Source organism: Lutjanus erythropterus, chromosome 14 (assembly GCF_056507025.1).
Source record: "Lutjanus erythropterus isolate fLutEry1 chromosome 14, fLutEry1.hap2, whole genome shotgun sequence".
NCBI lineage: Eukaryota > Metazoa > Chordata > Actinopteri > Lutjaniformes > Lutjanidae > Lutjanus > Lutjanus erythropterus.
Window position 1 is genome coordinate 16,280,426 of NC_139330.1, and position 16,537 is coordinate 16,296,962.

Genomic DNA, 16,537 nt, shown 5'->3' on the forward strand with positions numbered 1-16,537 from the left:
CTCCACGCGCCTCTTTCTTCAGCCCATTTTTCACACGCTGACCTTCACAAAATGGCCTTCACCCTTCACCTTTATTGGGTAGTTGAGCATAATGCCTGCTGCCTCCAGGATTCATGTTTGCTGTTTATGCCCGTGTCATGTTGATCAGACTTCGAAATGAGAAGCAGAAGACTCCGTGTGCTGCTTCTATCCCGCTATTTTATGTCCTTACTAGAAAATCAAAATCTAGACTAAATATTGGCTCCAGCTGGCAGACATTACATCAGTCCCCTCTCATGTTTTATTTGGCGACTATCAGCTTTTGCCATCGAACAAAAGAAGTCCAGCTGGTTAGATTTAAAGCAATAGTTTCATATTTTGGGCGATGGGCTCATTCGCTTTTTTTGCAGAGATTTAAATAAGAAGATTGATACCACTCTAAGACCTGTCCAAAATATGAGGCTACAATGGGCTGCCAACTAACTTAGCTAAGCATAAAGGCTGGAAACAGGTGGAAACAGCTAGCCTTGCTCAGTCTGAAGGTAACAAGATCTGCCTGAGTATATGAGATGTGTAATAACTGTATGATCGAAAATTAGTACAGCAGTCCAAATAGCAAGTTTGAGCCATAGATGGTATATTAAATGGGTTGAAATCCTATTCAACATACAGTCTACGGTTGAAGCGAGTTGTTTCCTCCTGGCTCAGGCAGACTTGAAGAACTGCAAACCTCTAAAGGTGCTGGTAGGTGGATTGTGTGACCTTTGGGTAGAGCCAGGCTAGCTATTTCCTTATGCTAAGCTAAGCTGAACCAGGAAGTCAGAATTACCGAGTGCTCCTGAAGTTGGATTTCCGATTCGGAAATTCAGAGGAACCTCATCACCCCTGACCTCAAAATACAATATGGCTGCCCCACGCATCAGCCGTAGTGAAAACTGTTTACTGGCATTCATGTCTCATTAAATCAGTTATACTCTCGGTACTGTCATGTTTTTACAATGTTTCTATGCACAAAATACTGCAGAATTCATTATCAAGCACAACTTTTTTTTCCAACTCGTTATATAGGAATGCAGTAAATTGATGTCAAAATATGTCACCCACGTTTTTAAGTCATGTAAAATAAAACGTATAACATTTATGCAAGGAGGCTACCCTGCTGTGACTACAACTGTGTGTACACTTGCCAAAGACACTCATGATTTTTTAAAGGTCAGCCATGTTTTTTGCTTACTTTTGACATCGTACACCTGGAACACTGAGAGGTCAGAAGTTGGAAATTTCGACTGGGAAATTCCGACCTCTGATGTTGTCTCAAACGCAACATAACTCTGGACCAGGGGAAGAATAAAACTGTTATTTTAACTTTTAACATGTTACCAAACTCTTTCACTCTCAATCTGCTTCCCAGTAGAGACGATGTGATGTTTCTGTTCTCTGACCTGTGCTGCTAATGATGTATGTCAGACACTGAAGGCACCGCAGCTGTTTGCAATATTGCACTGGTTTTGTCTTTTGCTGCGTCAAACAGATTTTGCTTGTGACCCCAGACAAATTAAATCTGGCAAAGTACAAACTAATCTGCTTTAAAGAGATCATTTGAAACAGTATTTAAATGAAAGAAAAATTGTATTCTCATATGTCAGACCCAGGCATACAGTATATTTATTAATTTGGTGTATTAGTACTGTAATAATAAATGCAGCTGGAAAATGTTACAATGCCTTCTGACACTGCAGTGCGAGAGCCTGGACAACAGTTTCTTTCCACACAGTCTCCTGAGTTTACACAGAATAGTTAACAGTAAGAGCATTCTTATAAACATCTGGCTCACAGGCCAGCGATGCCAACAAACAAAACAACAGAATTATAAGACCCCAAAAACTGCTGTGCTGGAATGGAACCGCGCCGAGGAAACACAAAACCCTCATTTACCAACGGTCGTAGCGTACTTACAGCCAAAAAACAAATGCTAAATGCCATACTGATAGTTCATAAATATAGTCCTTTGGATGCCACTCCGTACAGATTGGAGAGCTGAATCCCTGCCCTCACCGGGAGGTACCACCACATCCATGTGTCAGGAGCTGCTGTGTCTACAGCTGTTTTTCCTGGAAGAGGATCTGAGCGTACACAGTGTCCGGGCTGGAGGGTGCGGGGTCAGGGCTGGAGGAGGCTGATGGGGGCTCTGGCCTCGGTCTGACCAGCTCCAGTTCTGCGTATGTCAGACTGTCCTCCTGTGATACTCGAGGCTGGAGGAGGCAGGGAAACAGTGAGATAAACCTGAAAGAATTTAGCTCAGAGATAATAATAATGTATCAATCATTCTTAAGAACTGGGGGAGGGTTTAGGATTTTGTTTTGCTGGGAAAATACATTTTAAAAGATCAGATATCAAGGCTATTAAACCCTGTAAAGGGCCAACCTCTGAGCAATTAAAAGTTTTTATTAAATATATTCAAAGTTTTTTCATAGTAGTAGTAGTGAGCAGCCATTTTATTTTTTAAAGTTGGTAATGGTCCACTTAATGCTAATCAAAATACACATTTTAAACCATAATTCTTATTTAGCTTTGATTTAGAACCAATATTATTTAATTAATTTGTTTATAGCAAAATCTCTTCATGCCTGATTAAATCATGTTTTTGTAAAAATATGACAGATTTGATGGAAATCTGGGACACAGCTTTAAAAGGCCAACATTTTCATTAAAATTTTTTTTTTTAAAACAAAGTTAATTATAAAAGCACATTAAATATTATTTTTTGATTCTTAAGGTTTTTTACCACATTTAAATTGTGAACTCATGTCTGTGAGAAGAGTGTTTTCTGGCACAGAGCAAGTTTAGAAATGAAAAAGATTAAAGCAAACCAAAAAATGTCATAAATTACATATATTTCATATATATAACAGCTCAGCAATAAGGCTGTATGTTGTTTTCAGCCTCTCAAATATGGAGGTTTCCCAATTTTCTTTATTATCATATTAATCTGAATATCTTTGGATTTAAAGAAACATTTAAAGACATCTCCTTGGAGTTTGGATGGACATTTTTCACTATTTTCTGACATTTGGTTGATGTTGCAGCCCTTGATTAAACATGACAATTAACTTTAGTGTTTGTTCTTTGATAACCTCTAATAAATAAAACAGTTGGTACAGGGGAAGTAAAAATTGACTTTGAGCAACTAGATATCTGACCCAAGTGGAAAAAAAACATTGCCATTGAACCCTGTATATAAATGCTTAAAGAATATACTTTCACCCAAAAAGAGTGTTTGTCCCAGTTCTTTAGAATAGGTGAAATATATAGTGAGTCTGGATATTTCAGAAAAAAAACATGTGTAAAGGGAGTGTCTGTCTGCACTTAATCTTTTTCAGCAAACAGTAGTATTCTTCCACTCTCTACGGTAAACATCCCCTTACGGCTTTTCAGCTGCAGAAAGTATGTGTTTACTGGGTTTGCAGGACCTCTTGGAACATTCAGTTTACTCGAAAACATTTGGTACAAAAGGAGTCCTATCCAACATCCTCAGATCCTCCTGGTTGCACTAATCCAATCAGTATGTTCGTGCAAAACAAATACTCACATCTCTGGAGCTTCATTTCACTACAAAAATCACAAGAACGCCATCAGTAGAAATACTGATGATCCTTAGTTTGAGCAGTTTTCTTCGGTACATACTTGTTTGACATTTTTATTGTAGATATAAAACCAATGAAGCACTCTAAATAAATAATTGTGTTTGAGAAGCAATAAAACTAAATAGAATTATCAAGCTCATAACTGAATGAAGACACGGCAATAAACTCCTGTAGACAATCATGCAGTCGTGAGACAAATTCCCTCTTGCATGTATCTCAATAACAACTCTGTGCACGAAAAAAAAAGCATCTTTTCAAACTGTTAATAAATACATATTAACAGATACATTAACTGTTTAATAAAGGATTTTATAGGGGACGTGCTGGTGCTTGATGGGTCAAAACGAGGGGACTTACAGTGGCAGAACTCCTCGGGTGAGTCTTTAACCTTCTGGGCTTCTGAGGTCTCTTTGCAGCAACAGGCACTGAAAAACAGTCATGGCCTTAATTGACTCAAAACAACAGCCGAGAGGAAAGAACGCACAAAAATGACTGTGTGGTTGAGAGCAACATCATCCTTCACAACCACTTTATATTCTAGGGTGGGAGGGTTACTTTAAAAAATGTATTCCTATACAATTACTTATTACCTGGTAAAATAAAGTGGCCTGTAACCTAATCCAAGTATCACAACATTAAAGTAATGTGACCTGATTACTTTTTGTTTTGGATTACCTCAATACCAAATATGGAGACTTTTTTTAGGCCAGTATAATTTAGTGCTTGCTGTAGGCTTATTAATTGTTTATCCAGCTATTCCATCCTTTGTGTGTGAACAAATGTAAATGTACTTTAAGTATACTATTCACACTTCACACTCAAACTTCAAGTGAACTGTCATAAACTCCTGGAGCTTGTGTCTTTACCCACACACCATCCTGGTCACCAGCATCACCACCCACAGTGTACTCTAAAGCTGTAATTGGGCTAATAATAATAATAATAATTTAACTGTAATCTGATTTCGTCTTTTAATAATAATAATCTGTAATAATCAGTTACCCTTTTTTTGTATCCCAACCACGTAATCCCATTACATGTAATCTGCTACTCCCCACACCTGTTTATATTAAACCAGTTAAGGTGTGGTTTATAACAGAAATAAGAGCTTTATTCTTTCATTTTCAGTATCAGTGTTGATTTTTCCTCAGACAATTCACTCAGCGGGTTTTTACCCAAATACGGTCTAAAGTTTCATTCTCAGTCTGTTTTCTGTCAGCCTCCCAGCGACTCTCAAACTATCCTGGTTTTGTCACGGAAATTAAATTATGCTAGAGATATCATTTTCTGCTTTTGTCCTTGCTGGATACCTTCATTTACTGTTGTTTTCTCTACCCACTAATTCCATTTCTCGGGGCTGGAGCCTCTGTCTGCCCCCTCAGACTCTAATGCCTCCAGCGTGTTTGGAATTTGAGAAGAAACTCAAACTTCAGACAGAAACACGAGGACTGGGAATTGAACCAGACTACTTCATGCAGTGAGGTGACACCAATAACCACTGAGCCACTGCGTCTCCTCTTCACTACATGATTAGACTGGGAAAACATCTGATCTTTGTGGATCAAATCAGACTAAAGTTCACTGCTTAAGATATGTTTACAGCCTGAAGTGGTGATTTTTTGCTTTTCTCAAATTTTTGCTCTTATAAAAACCAAACATTCTGAGAAATAAAATACTCTTTGATTAAACTTTTCATAACTCATGTCCTCACTGAGGCTTTACCTTTGGCTGGTATGTGTGGTGGTGGCTCCGCAGGTAGTTTAGGTGGTGTTACAGTTACTCTTCTGTCAGGTTTCTGTCTTATGTCTTTCCTTTGGGCTCTCGGGGAGGAACTGGATGAACTGCTGGAGCTGGTTACAGTCTCTCCTGAGCTGCATGAAACAGAAGAGAGGTAAAAAAAAAAAGTTTCAATTTTATTTTGTGTATTAACGGTCCAGTGTGTAGGATTTAGGGGAATTTATTGGCATAATATGGCAGAAATGGAGTATAATATTCATTAGTATGTTTTCATTAGTGTATAAAGATAAAGTGTATAAAGAGCTGTTTATATCTACAGTGGGTGCAGGTCATTGTCTACGGAGACCGCCATGTTACTGCCAAGTTTTTATACTAGCCCAGACTGGACAAACCAAGCACTGGTTTTAGATATGACCTTTCATGTTTTTGCATTTTTCACAAATTTCACAGCTACCGAAGGCTCTCCTACTCAACTTGTGGCCTGTGGGCGAAATCTTCCCCTGCCAGGGAGCTGGGTGCCCTTCTCACCATTTTTAATTAACATTAAAAATAAATTGCTCCACACTGGTTTTTCCAGGAAGGGGATCTGCCCCCTGTTCCCCTGTAACTTCTGCCTATGGTAATTTTTGCATACAGCTGCCCTGTGCAGGGTTGCTGTGGTCAGATGTGCTACTTGGCAAAGATGATTGAGGATAGCAAATGTGGAAAGGCTGAAAATGAAAATTCAATGAACAATGGACAGATGGATTTACTTGTCGTTTGCCACATTATACCAATCCTAAACCACTGCATTTAATTTGCCAAATGACAATTGTTGTATGCAAAGTTGCTATCAGGTCCAATCACAAGTCAAGTCCAGTGATCCCGCCTTTAAACCACAAGAAAATTTTATCTATAATTTTAGCTGTCAAATATCATTATTACTAATATTTGTTTATTCACTGGCCCCTTGCCTCTCTTACAAAAGAAGCCTCCTGGCAAAGCAAGTTGAGTTTTCCTGTCCTACATGTTGGAAAGGGGAGAATGAGACAAGGTCTCAGGGTGCAAGCTGCTCTCGATGCCACTAAAATCCTACAGGCTGGTCCTTTAAAATGTTTCAAAACAGTAAAAAAAAAAGACCATAACAAGTTCTCAGACACCAACTTGACATTGCTTCCCTGTTGACAGTGATACAAAACAGAGAAAAGTAGGAAATCCTTGCATTTTAGATAGAACAAGCAACTATTTAGCAATGATTTAAACAGTATGATTATCAAAACTGTTGATTAATTTCTATCGCACTTTACTTTTCAGTACACTAAGAGGACACAACAAGCTGTATCTTGTGTTAAATTAGACAAAACTAGAAATACAGTATGTCCTCTATTAGACAGCCATATTCGTCTGTCTTAGAGGTTAACTGGGACACAATACAACAGACCTGTACTGTAAACTGAAGTGTATTGTTTCCCACTGTCACCCATAGACAAAATATTCTCCTACCCCTATAATTTTGTCATTTATTAAGTAGTTCATCTTGTTTTTAATGGGGAAGTAGCAGATATGGGATTTTACTTTAGTTTACAGTACAGATCTGTTATAATGTGTCCCAAATTACCCTCTAAAATAATAATAAAGGTCTAACAGTGGTAAACAATACACTCACTACAGACTGAAGTCTAATCAGGGACTAATGAATTGTCTAACACTGCCTAATGAAGAACATATTATCGATAGTTTTTGTCTAATTTGACACAAAGTATGGCTGTTTATGTCTTAATAGTGTGGTATAAAATAAAGTGCAACCCAATTTTCTGTTAATTGACTGATCAATATATGTGAAAATATATTGTGTCAGCACTCATTTTACTGCATAACCCTACCTGCTTTCTGGACACTTGACCAGCAGATAACTGTCTGTGGAGAAAAGTGGCAGAAAAAAAAATCATGTTGACTTGAAGCATTGTTTTAATAGGAAAACTGAAACATGAAGTAATAAATGTGACATATTTTGTGGGAGAAGTAATGATGGGTTTACCTTTGAGCCTGTGTCTTCTGTAGAAGTACTGGCAAGTGAGAACCAGAGTGAACAGGAAGATGGACAACAGGCCCAGTGAGCAAATCAGCACAGCGCACAGATACACATCTACAAAACAAACACACAGAACAGTGACGTTATCAAAGCGACACTTGCAAATAGTGAGGTGAAAAAGAAGCAGTACTAGAGATAAAAACAGTACCTGCAAATAAACGCCACAGTCCCTCACTGGTCCCGTCCTCATGAGTTAAGTGCACTGGAAAAAAATGTTTAAAAAAACTTGTTAAAAAGTCAGCAAAGACAGAACGTTGAGGGTTGGAAACCGTGCCCAGACTAACCCAATCCAACAGACAGCCCCAGTGGTTTCCAGAAATATCAAAACTGCTGTCATGAAGGGAGATTCTGTTGCTGCAACAGCCAAACCCACCACTCACTCACTCACACACACACACACACACACACACACACACACACACGCCGCTACTCTGCATCCCCACTTCCTTTACTTGGTCGCTCAGTTGTTTAATGTGTCAGTTTTCTTTATTAGTGTGAAAAGAGGTGGAATAAGGAAGTTGTTGTCAGCGTGTGCCAGTGAATGATGGGTTGTGTATAGGTCAGGGGTATTTAGCGAGAGGTTGAGGAGAGTGAACAGAGGCTGTGTACATAAATTACTTAGTCTCTGTTCCCCGTAATGAGTTTTTAATATGTCTTTTAAACACAGGTTGATAAACATATTAATAAGAAATGATAAGATATTAACTCTAATTGACTTCTAGCCTGTTTTTAGACTGATGAACTGCCTGCAGAATCGTGAAATGCGGTCGTGGACGTTCAGTCCGAATATCACTTCAATTAATGTCAGGGACCAACACACTGGCTTTGTTTTCTGACCAAAGTTGAAAAACTGCATCAGGCAGGAGAAGATACGCTTTAGATGACATAATACAAGTGATGTGTTTTTCAAGATACTGCTGCCCACGTTTGATTGGCTGCAAGTAAAACCACTTTTTCTCTGCCTGTGTTCAGAAAGGATTGAAAGCAACTCAGGGATGAACTGCTTAGAATTTGGAGGTCAGAGGTCAAACAAAATCATGTTTTTGGTCATAACACAAGAATTCATAAGCTTATTTTGACAAATTTGAACACAAATGTCTATTAAGATAAAATGATGACAGTTTATGTCCAAAAGATCAAAGGTCAACTTCACTGTGACATCATAATATTTACCCCTTTACTTTACAATAATGCAAAATCTTAAGTTTTAAGGGCCAGTCTGTGATGTTTTATTGGACTGCATTAAATTGCGTGCCGTTCCTGTTACTTTGTCCACCCACTGTTTACCACCCAATGAACAGTAATGACAGGCAAAGAAAAGACGTGTAAAGTAGACACATACTCATCTGACGAGGTGACAGGCAACATTTAACAGGCATCTTTTAACAATGTGAGCAGTTAAACAGTCGATGTATGTAAACCACAGATCTGACCTTCACACTGTGGTTAACCACATGCTGAAACTCTCATCTGATCAGTGCACGCAACCCCAGGTTAACAGGTTGGCTGTTTGGGAGCTATTACAGTAAACACTCTCTGCAGATGTTACAAGCTGCGGCGTACCCAGCGGAGACAAATGTATGCCCAAAAAAAAAAAAGTGCACAAAGCTGAAAAACACCACATACAAATTTAGACTCATCTGCTTTCCTCCAGTCCAGCTGTGAAGACAAGACACAGAAAACTGAAACTGACAGGGTTTGAAATCTGAAGCCATACAGCAGTGTCTAGTAACATTCGATTTAACTGTTCAGATTGTCTGCTCGTTTTACCGGTTCAGAAAAGCAGCCGAAATCCCTCAACCTGAAGGTCTGAGTTTGGGAGTTTACAGATGTGGAAGAGGGCAAACCATCCATGCAAAATCTTTAGCATAAGAGTAGTTAAATTATCTCAGTGGGGTGTAGACTTTGTTCTAAGTTCTGCGGACTGAAATCTGCAGACTGAGGGGATCCCCAGATTAAAGCTACAACTTATTTTTCCCTTTGTTTACCCTCATAATGTCAGCTCTTGTGTTTCTGGTTTTGTGGTCAATGCATGTCGGAGATGCCTGAGGTTGTGTGGCTTCCTTAGCGGGACATTGCCCTGAATATAGGGCAACAGGGCGTTGTCTGATGGCTCCGTCTGACTCAAACCTCTGCGCTTTTCTGCCATAAAACTAGTGAAAGGTAAACTTGCAACAGTGTCAGGTGTTGCCACACCTATAGCACGATACACCAGCTGTCTTAAATTTCTACTGAACCCTTTTATGTGGTACATCCCACAGTGACAGGCGGTTTCCCTGACAATCAATCCAATACAACCAGATAAAGGATTGTACCGTCTTTATTACTGCATGTGATTTAAATTGGTTCTTAACCTGTTTTGTTTATTGTAGGTACATATTGGCACAGACTAAATAAGTTCCACTGCAGCTGAATTCTCCAGTAAATTTTCTCCTAAGGCTTGCATAAAAGTAAACTCAGAGTGCTGACGTCATGTATTTCAGAGCGTTTGAACGTAGCCAGCTCAGCAACACTCTACCTTTTACTCCTCACACTCACACACACATACACACACACACACACACACACACAGACAGAGTGATATTGTTGAGTGTGGTTTGGCTGTGTGAGCTCATTGTTTTGAGATGGAAATGCCAGAGGATTGGGGTCACACTCAGACATACATAAGCGCAACGTACAGCCAGAGTCAGAATATACATCTTAAACATTTCTATTGGCCCTTTGTACTTCAATGAAAAACTTTTGCTCCTCTTTGTTTGTTTTTTTCCACTGCCAGATAACATGGAGAGCATGTCTCAGCTGAACGTGCGCTGCGGCTGTGAGGGAATTCCTTGGAAAGGAATATTCCATGGAAAACATTTTCAGAGTAATTACACCAGAAATCCCCTTTGTGTTTGATGCTCTCTTGTCAGTGACGAAGGTTGTGCAAAAAGTACAAAAAAGTGGAGAGGTAAAATGCTTTCTTCATTTGTTGTTGAAGACCTAATGTTGTACAACACAATGCACAGTTCTGCTGTTTTGCCAAGTGACTGTGAGAGATCAATTTGTTTTTATTTACTCGCCTGCCTGAATCAAGTGAAGATGAAATAAACTGTAACAAACTGTTCGTGTGTCAGTTCTGGACCAAAAAATCCTGAATATAGTTTAACGGTCTAACTCCAGAATTTAATACTACATAGTTCTCAGTGTTTTAACATGTTTTCAGCATCAATGTTCTAACCTGTTTAGAAGAAAAACTTCCCATTTCCTTTACAAGGACTTTAAACTATTTGTTAATCAAAACCTCAAGGATTTCAGTGGCTTCTTTTGGGATTGTCGCAGCCTAAAATGCCTGATTTTACAGCAGCTTTTTAGAAAAAAAAATGTGATGCATGTTGAGGCTGTAAGCTCAGAATTATTAAAATATAAAAGTGCACAGAGGATTGATGAATGTCAATAAAAATGACAAACCCTGTGTTCTTTTCAGTGTCTGTGACAAAAAAAAAGTTTGTAAATAATAAGACATTGAGTCAGCTTATTGAAACATACATGTATTTCATTTGCGTGGGGGACTGCTATGATTGGTGGAAGTCGTGGGAAGCTACAATGATTGGTCAAAAGTACAAGGTCATGCAGACTTCACAGGGATTAGTTGAATTTGCATCAGTTGTTGCAATCACAGTGCCGCAGCTTCATGGAGGGACCAACTCTTGCATTTGGTCTAGCAAAAGGTAAACAAGGCTCTGTAATCTGACTTCCAAATCTGTTAGAAATAGTGATACTTGAAAATTTGTCTTAGTTTCACCACCTGATAAACTTATGGCTCGCCCTACAACAGGGGACATTACCCAAGTCCTTCTAAAGGACACCTAGACAAGAAACATTCTTGTTGAGATGGGGTTTCGAACCCCTAACCACTTGGCCAACATGCTTAATTTAAACAAAGATATATAGATTGACAACTGACAACTGACAAGTCCCAAGCCCTTCGTCTTTCAACTTTTAACCCATTATCATCCAAAATGAGGCCCTGGATCTTTCTACAGACAGATGTGACATGGTGTGTTGAAGCACAGCTTTAGTTACCTGTCAGCTGGGTGGTGCTGGTACCATTGGACGATGCTCTCCATGTGTTTCTGTGTTTGCGGATCTCCTGGACTCTGCAGGAGTAGAAACCCTGGTCCGTCCCTGTCACGTTGAGAATCCACAGTCGGTACACCTCTCCCTCCGTATCCTCAAACAGACGAAACTTTGGCTGGGGGAAACGACGGGTGTAGTTCCCATACAGCTTCATTTTCTTGATGCCCATCTTCACAATCAGGAGCTGAGGGGACTCGAGTGTAGAAAGAGGAGGAGATGGGGATGGAGACGGGGGAGGAGGCGCGGGAGTGGGAGCAGCCAGGGGAGAGAAGAACCAGCGAAGGATGAGGACACTGCCGCTCCTCTTCCTCTGAGAGACCAGGCAGGAGATTGTCAGGTTGTCTTTCTCTGTTACCATGACAACAGGTCCAGGGGTCACGGTCACATTCAGGGCGTGACATACCTCTGTTGACAAAGGCACAAACAGTACACATGGTCATTTTGTGCATTGACATATCTCATACTCTACTGAAGTTCATTTTTTGTACAGCCCTAGGTGTGCTTTTTGCATGTATTGTTTTGGCAAGTATGTTATGCGTATATTGTTTTATGACAGAATAAAATCAAACAAAACCATAAAACTTATTCATTTTCAAACATAAGGACACTCAGAGAGTGCTATGATCCGGTAGTTTGTGTGACTCCTCCCTGCTCTTTAAATTAGTAATTAACTTGAGCTGCTAATGTGCCCCACATGGAAAAAATCTTCAGTTCATTTTTGCAAGATGTCTGATTTCCTGCCAATTAAACATAATTGTAGCATTTAGACAAAGTACGTTTTTATGCACAGCCACAGTGGCGGTTTGGATTTATGGTGTTAGAGCTCACACTATCACTGGTTCTACTTATATATGTCATTCCATCACGGGATGGGAATTCACTCTGTATTAGCTATGAGGATTAAACACAGGGTGCACCAACAAGGATGAATTTTTAAACCTGAAACATGGTATAATAATTTAAACTCAAATTTAAAGTCTGATCCAGTTTTGAAGAAGTTTAGCTTTTAAAAGGGCTGCCTTTTTTAAATGGATTGAGCGAAATATTCAAATTCCTCAAAGAAAGTTTAGGGAGTTTTAGGATGCGTCTTTTCTTTCTTTCACTCCAGCTGATAATATGCCCAACAAGTTTTTCTAAAAAGGAGAAATTAGAGCTTCTCTGCCAAGCCATCATAAGTAGGCTAACTAGGCTACCGTACTTTTTAGCTAGCTAGCAAACAATATAACTTTTGGGCCACATAATTACAGCTGCATGTCTGCTTGCTAGCATTCCTGGCCATTTAGGTGACCGGATACTGCGCTGTGCTACGAGCGGTCCCGTGTTCGAGTCTAGACGACCCTGGGCTCTTCAGGGTGGGCTCTAACATTACAGCTCAGATGTTATACTGGTGGCCGCCGTGGGATCGCTCTGGTTGCAGAAGTCGTCCCAGTTAAGCCTCCCTCTTGGTGCACATGGAGGCGCCTCTAGTAAGGCAAGGACAACTGCAACACATAAATACAGCTACATGTCCGCTTGCTCGAGGGGCCTGACTGGATTCTCTGGCTATCTGTGCTGTGAGAGACCCCCGGTCTCGATGACCCCTAAGGTTTTGACCCTTGACTCTTCAAGGTGGGCTCTAACAAAGCTTCAGATGTCACACTTTTAGCATGTTTTTAAACTTTTTAGCCAGCTAGTAAACAATACAGTGTTTTTTTTATGGAATATAGAGCAGAATACAGAGCATTTTTTTTTTTCGCTCTTTATTAAATAGTGGGTCCCAACAGCACTCAAATGTATCTTTTATTTATATATTTATTTTAATTTAGGTAAAAAGCATCTAACCATCTTAAACTGTATTCAACCAAACTTGGATTTTGGAAACTGAAATTACTTTTTAATTGTACATGAACGAAACTCTGCTTAATTTGAAATCTGGATTTATTCATTTTAAACCTAGGCTAAAAATTCTAATCAGAACTAATATTAGATTAAATTAACCTTTGTTAATGCAGCGCAGTCTAAGAATGAGAAGACATACTTTATCTGCCCCGTTTTTTACTTCCCTGAAGGCACTTGTGTTTTATCTTGCTGCCAGCTGGGTCAGGTTTGTCTAGAAGAGACGTGGAGTCTGGACACAATATGTGTGATCAGACAAGCAAGGAGAATCTACAGGTGGGAAACATTCATCTTCAGAACGGTGCACCAAGAACCAGGCAGACAGAAACACGACAAGATAACAGGGACCATCTGGGCTGCAGTGCTGGGGTTTTTCTGTTTGTTGCTGCGTTAGTTGGGGAATCTCCCTCAGGGTCTGTCCTAAACTATTTAATGTGACAACAAAGGCAGCAACAGGGACTCAAACCAAACACAAAACTGAACATAATCAAAAGATTATAGGGCAGGAAATATGAGTTGTAAGGGCACTTTATTGCAAATTATACTGAGGTTTTTGATCACAGAGAATGAACTCCACGACTGGTTTGATTTTAAACAATTTTTAGAGTTTGTAAAACACTGTTTACTATTTCAGTATTGACATGCAATGCAATATTGATTAATGCACTTGCAACTTTTGACTATTAGGCAATGGTTTTCTTGTATGTTTGATATTATGTTCATGCCAAAGTTCTAAAATAAACTCAAAATGTATGTTTTCACAGCGGTATATGTTATTTGATAGATCAAGTTAGTATTTTCAACACATTTTCCTTCTTTCTTTGCCTGCTTGCTCACTTTCTCACTGGTTTATATTGAGGTAAACAAGGTGAACTTACCTGTGACCAGAGCCTTAGTCAGGACAAGGACCACTATAGAGAAGTACATTTTCCACAGTCAGCGAATCCATAAAAACCCAGACAACTGCACAGCACTCACACAAGCAGCTACATTGAAAACAGTCTCACTGCAGCCCTTACCCACCATTAACTCTTCTCCTCTTTCTCCTCTTTTCTGTGTAATATGAAACAGTAAATGCTCTGTTCCCACTTAGAAACTCCCACTCACTCTCCCAGCACTCTCTCTCCTTCACTGTCTCTGCCTCTCGCTCTCTCTTTCTCTGTGTGTCCTGCAAAACGTAGGAAATGTCATTTCCTGTGTTTCTGTGAGGAGTCTTGGACTGTGGCCCACAACCCCAGACCTCTGAAGCGATGGTCAAGTCTCGTGGTTTGTGTGTGTGCATGCGCCTGTCACGGTGTGTGTCATTTTGAGAGGCATACGCAACAAAGCGCTGAACATGCAATCTCAAAATGTAGGGGTGATCCTCTTGCATCTCCTAATAAAGTTCACAAAGAGCAGATACTAATGTGGGAGCTCTGCGTTTCTGCGTCTGCTCGCATGTGTTCATGCATTTATGTGGATTTGCGTGCGTGTGCTGGGACCTCTCCCTGTCTGGCTGCTGGACAGAGTGGCATGGGCTTGTCTCTGGCTGTGGTTGTCAGACTGTCCCAGCGGTATGAAGCCTGCTGCTTTATTGGGCAGGCTAAACTGCTGAGGCAGGGCTTCTGCTGGCGCTTCGAGCTCTGCCAAAGCCAAATGGAATTACACAACAGATTTAACCCTTCAGGTTGTATGTAGATTCCCTGGAAAAGCATGGATCCAGTGGAAAATGTACTGGCTGGACAGAAAGTTCAGTCTTTTCTAACCTTGACAAAATCTTTTGTTTTGAAAAGATATTGCAGCTTAAGTTTGAGCTGCATCAGTTGAGTATCATATGAAAAGTGCCAAAATGATCTGGCGAGGAGAAATATTATATCCTCTTCCACACCTTTTAGTTGGGGTTTCCCTCAAGTTTTTCTTTACATAAGTCTGAAGTTCAAGTCTTTGCTCTTGTGGAGGAGTCGCTCTCCTCTGCCCTGCAGTGGTCAAAGCACGTTACTGCTTCTCAGGGGATCAACAGTCAGACTGGGGAGTATATCAGGCCTATTCAATTACTTTGTTAGAAGGGCCAGATTTAAAAAAAGTGAAGTGCCAAGGGGCCAGATGTTGACATTTCGTATGTCTGACCTGTAAACTTAGGAATTTAAATTTGCATAACACTGCATGTTTATTTTTTTCTCCACTCTATTAGTTTTAGGAAAAGAAACACTGTAAACAAAAGTACAGGAAAAAAAAACAATCCTCTTTTGTAAAACTGGGTCAGAAGTAGCTTGTTGTTTTAATAAGCGCATTGTTGCATTTGACATCTTTTTTTCATTCATTCAATGTGACTCCCCTAAATTCCTTCTGCTTAAACAGCCTGAGTTCAAACTTTTAAAAGCGATCTGTGCTCAGCTCTCTGTGGTACAGCGCCGTCTGAAACAAACATACCCATATTTGGCCTCTTACACTCATACAATACATCCTTAATAATGGTCTAATACTTTTTTAAGAGTCAGGACGTTAAGGAAACTAATAACAGTGTTTTAATCTGTCAAACGACTCTCTGAAGGTCATGTTGAATCCCTTTTTTGCTGACTTCTTCATGTGGTTCAGCTTTAATATCTCTCTGCGAAAATGCTCTAAAAACTTTATTGTCTCTCATTTTACAATCTGGAAAAATTGGGAATAACATGTTTTATTTTTCATTGCTTACTGTACTTTATTAATTATCTATGTACTTTATTTATTTATTATTAATTAAGTAAAACTGTTAAATGTAAATGTTGCCTTGAAATAACACTGTACCATTATGGGTTCCCAAAATGACATTTTTTGACATTGTGGATTTACGTTTAAATACTGTTCAACCAATAGAAGATATAAATACACTGAGACTTATTTTATTGTATTTTAACTCATAAGCAGTGAGCCAAAGATGGCAGCAACTCAACAAATGGTGCCAACACATTATATGTCAGAAAAGACACAGCGGGAAACTGAAAACAGGCCTTTAAATGTAACACTGAAACATGACTCGCTATCTTGTTTTTAAGAGGGTTATGATAGTTTGGTTTGATAGATTGTTGTTATAAAGTTTGCTGAAATATGCTGTCACTCTTGAACACATTTACTCCTACAGGCTGTTCCACAA

The 16,537-nt window shown here is 39.5% G+C and overlaps 1 protein-coding gene across 1 annotated transcript; it reads right to left on the bottom strand.

The window, feature by feature from the left end:
* Nucleotides 1-1,589: 1,589 nt before the first annotated feature.
* vstm4a (V-set and transmembrane domain containing 4a) lies at nt 1,590-14,772 on the bottom strand. Its single transcript, XM_084736240.1, has 8 exons — nt 14,304-14,772; nt 11,497-11,955; nt 7,580-7,633; nt 7,378-7,485; nt 7,223-7,256; nt 5,346-5,494; nt 3,981-4,048; nt 1,590-2,231 (listed from the first exon to the last, which is right to left on the bottom strand). The coding sequence occupies exons 1-8, from the start codon at nt 14,350-14,352 to the stop codon at nt 2,076-2,078; spliced, it is 1,077 nt and encodes a 358-aa protein (XP_084592366.1). The 5' UTR covers nt 14,353-14,772; the 3' UTR covers nt 1,590-2,075.
* Between the last annotated feature and the right edge of the window lie 1,765 nt (nt 14,773-16,537).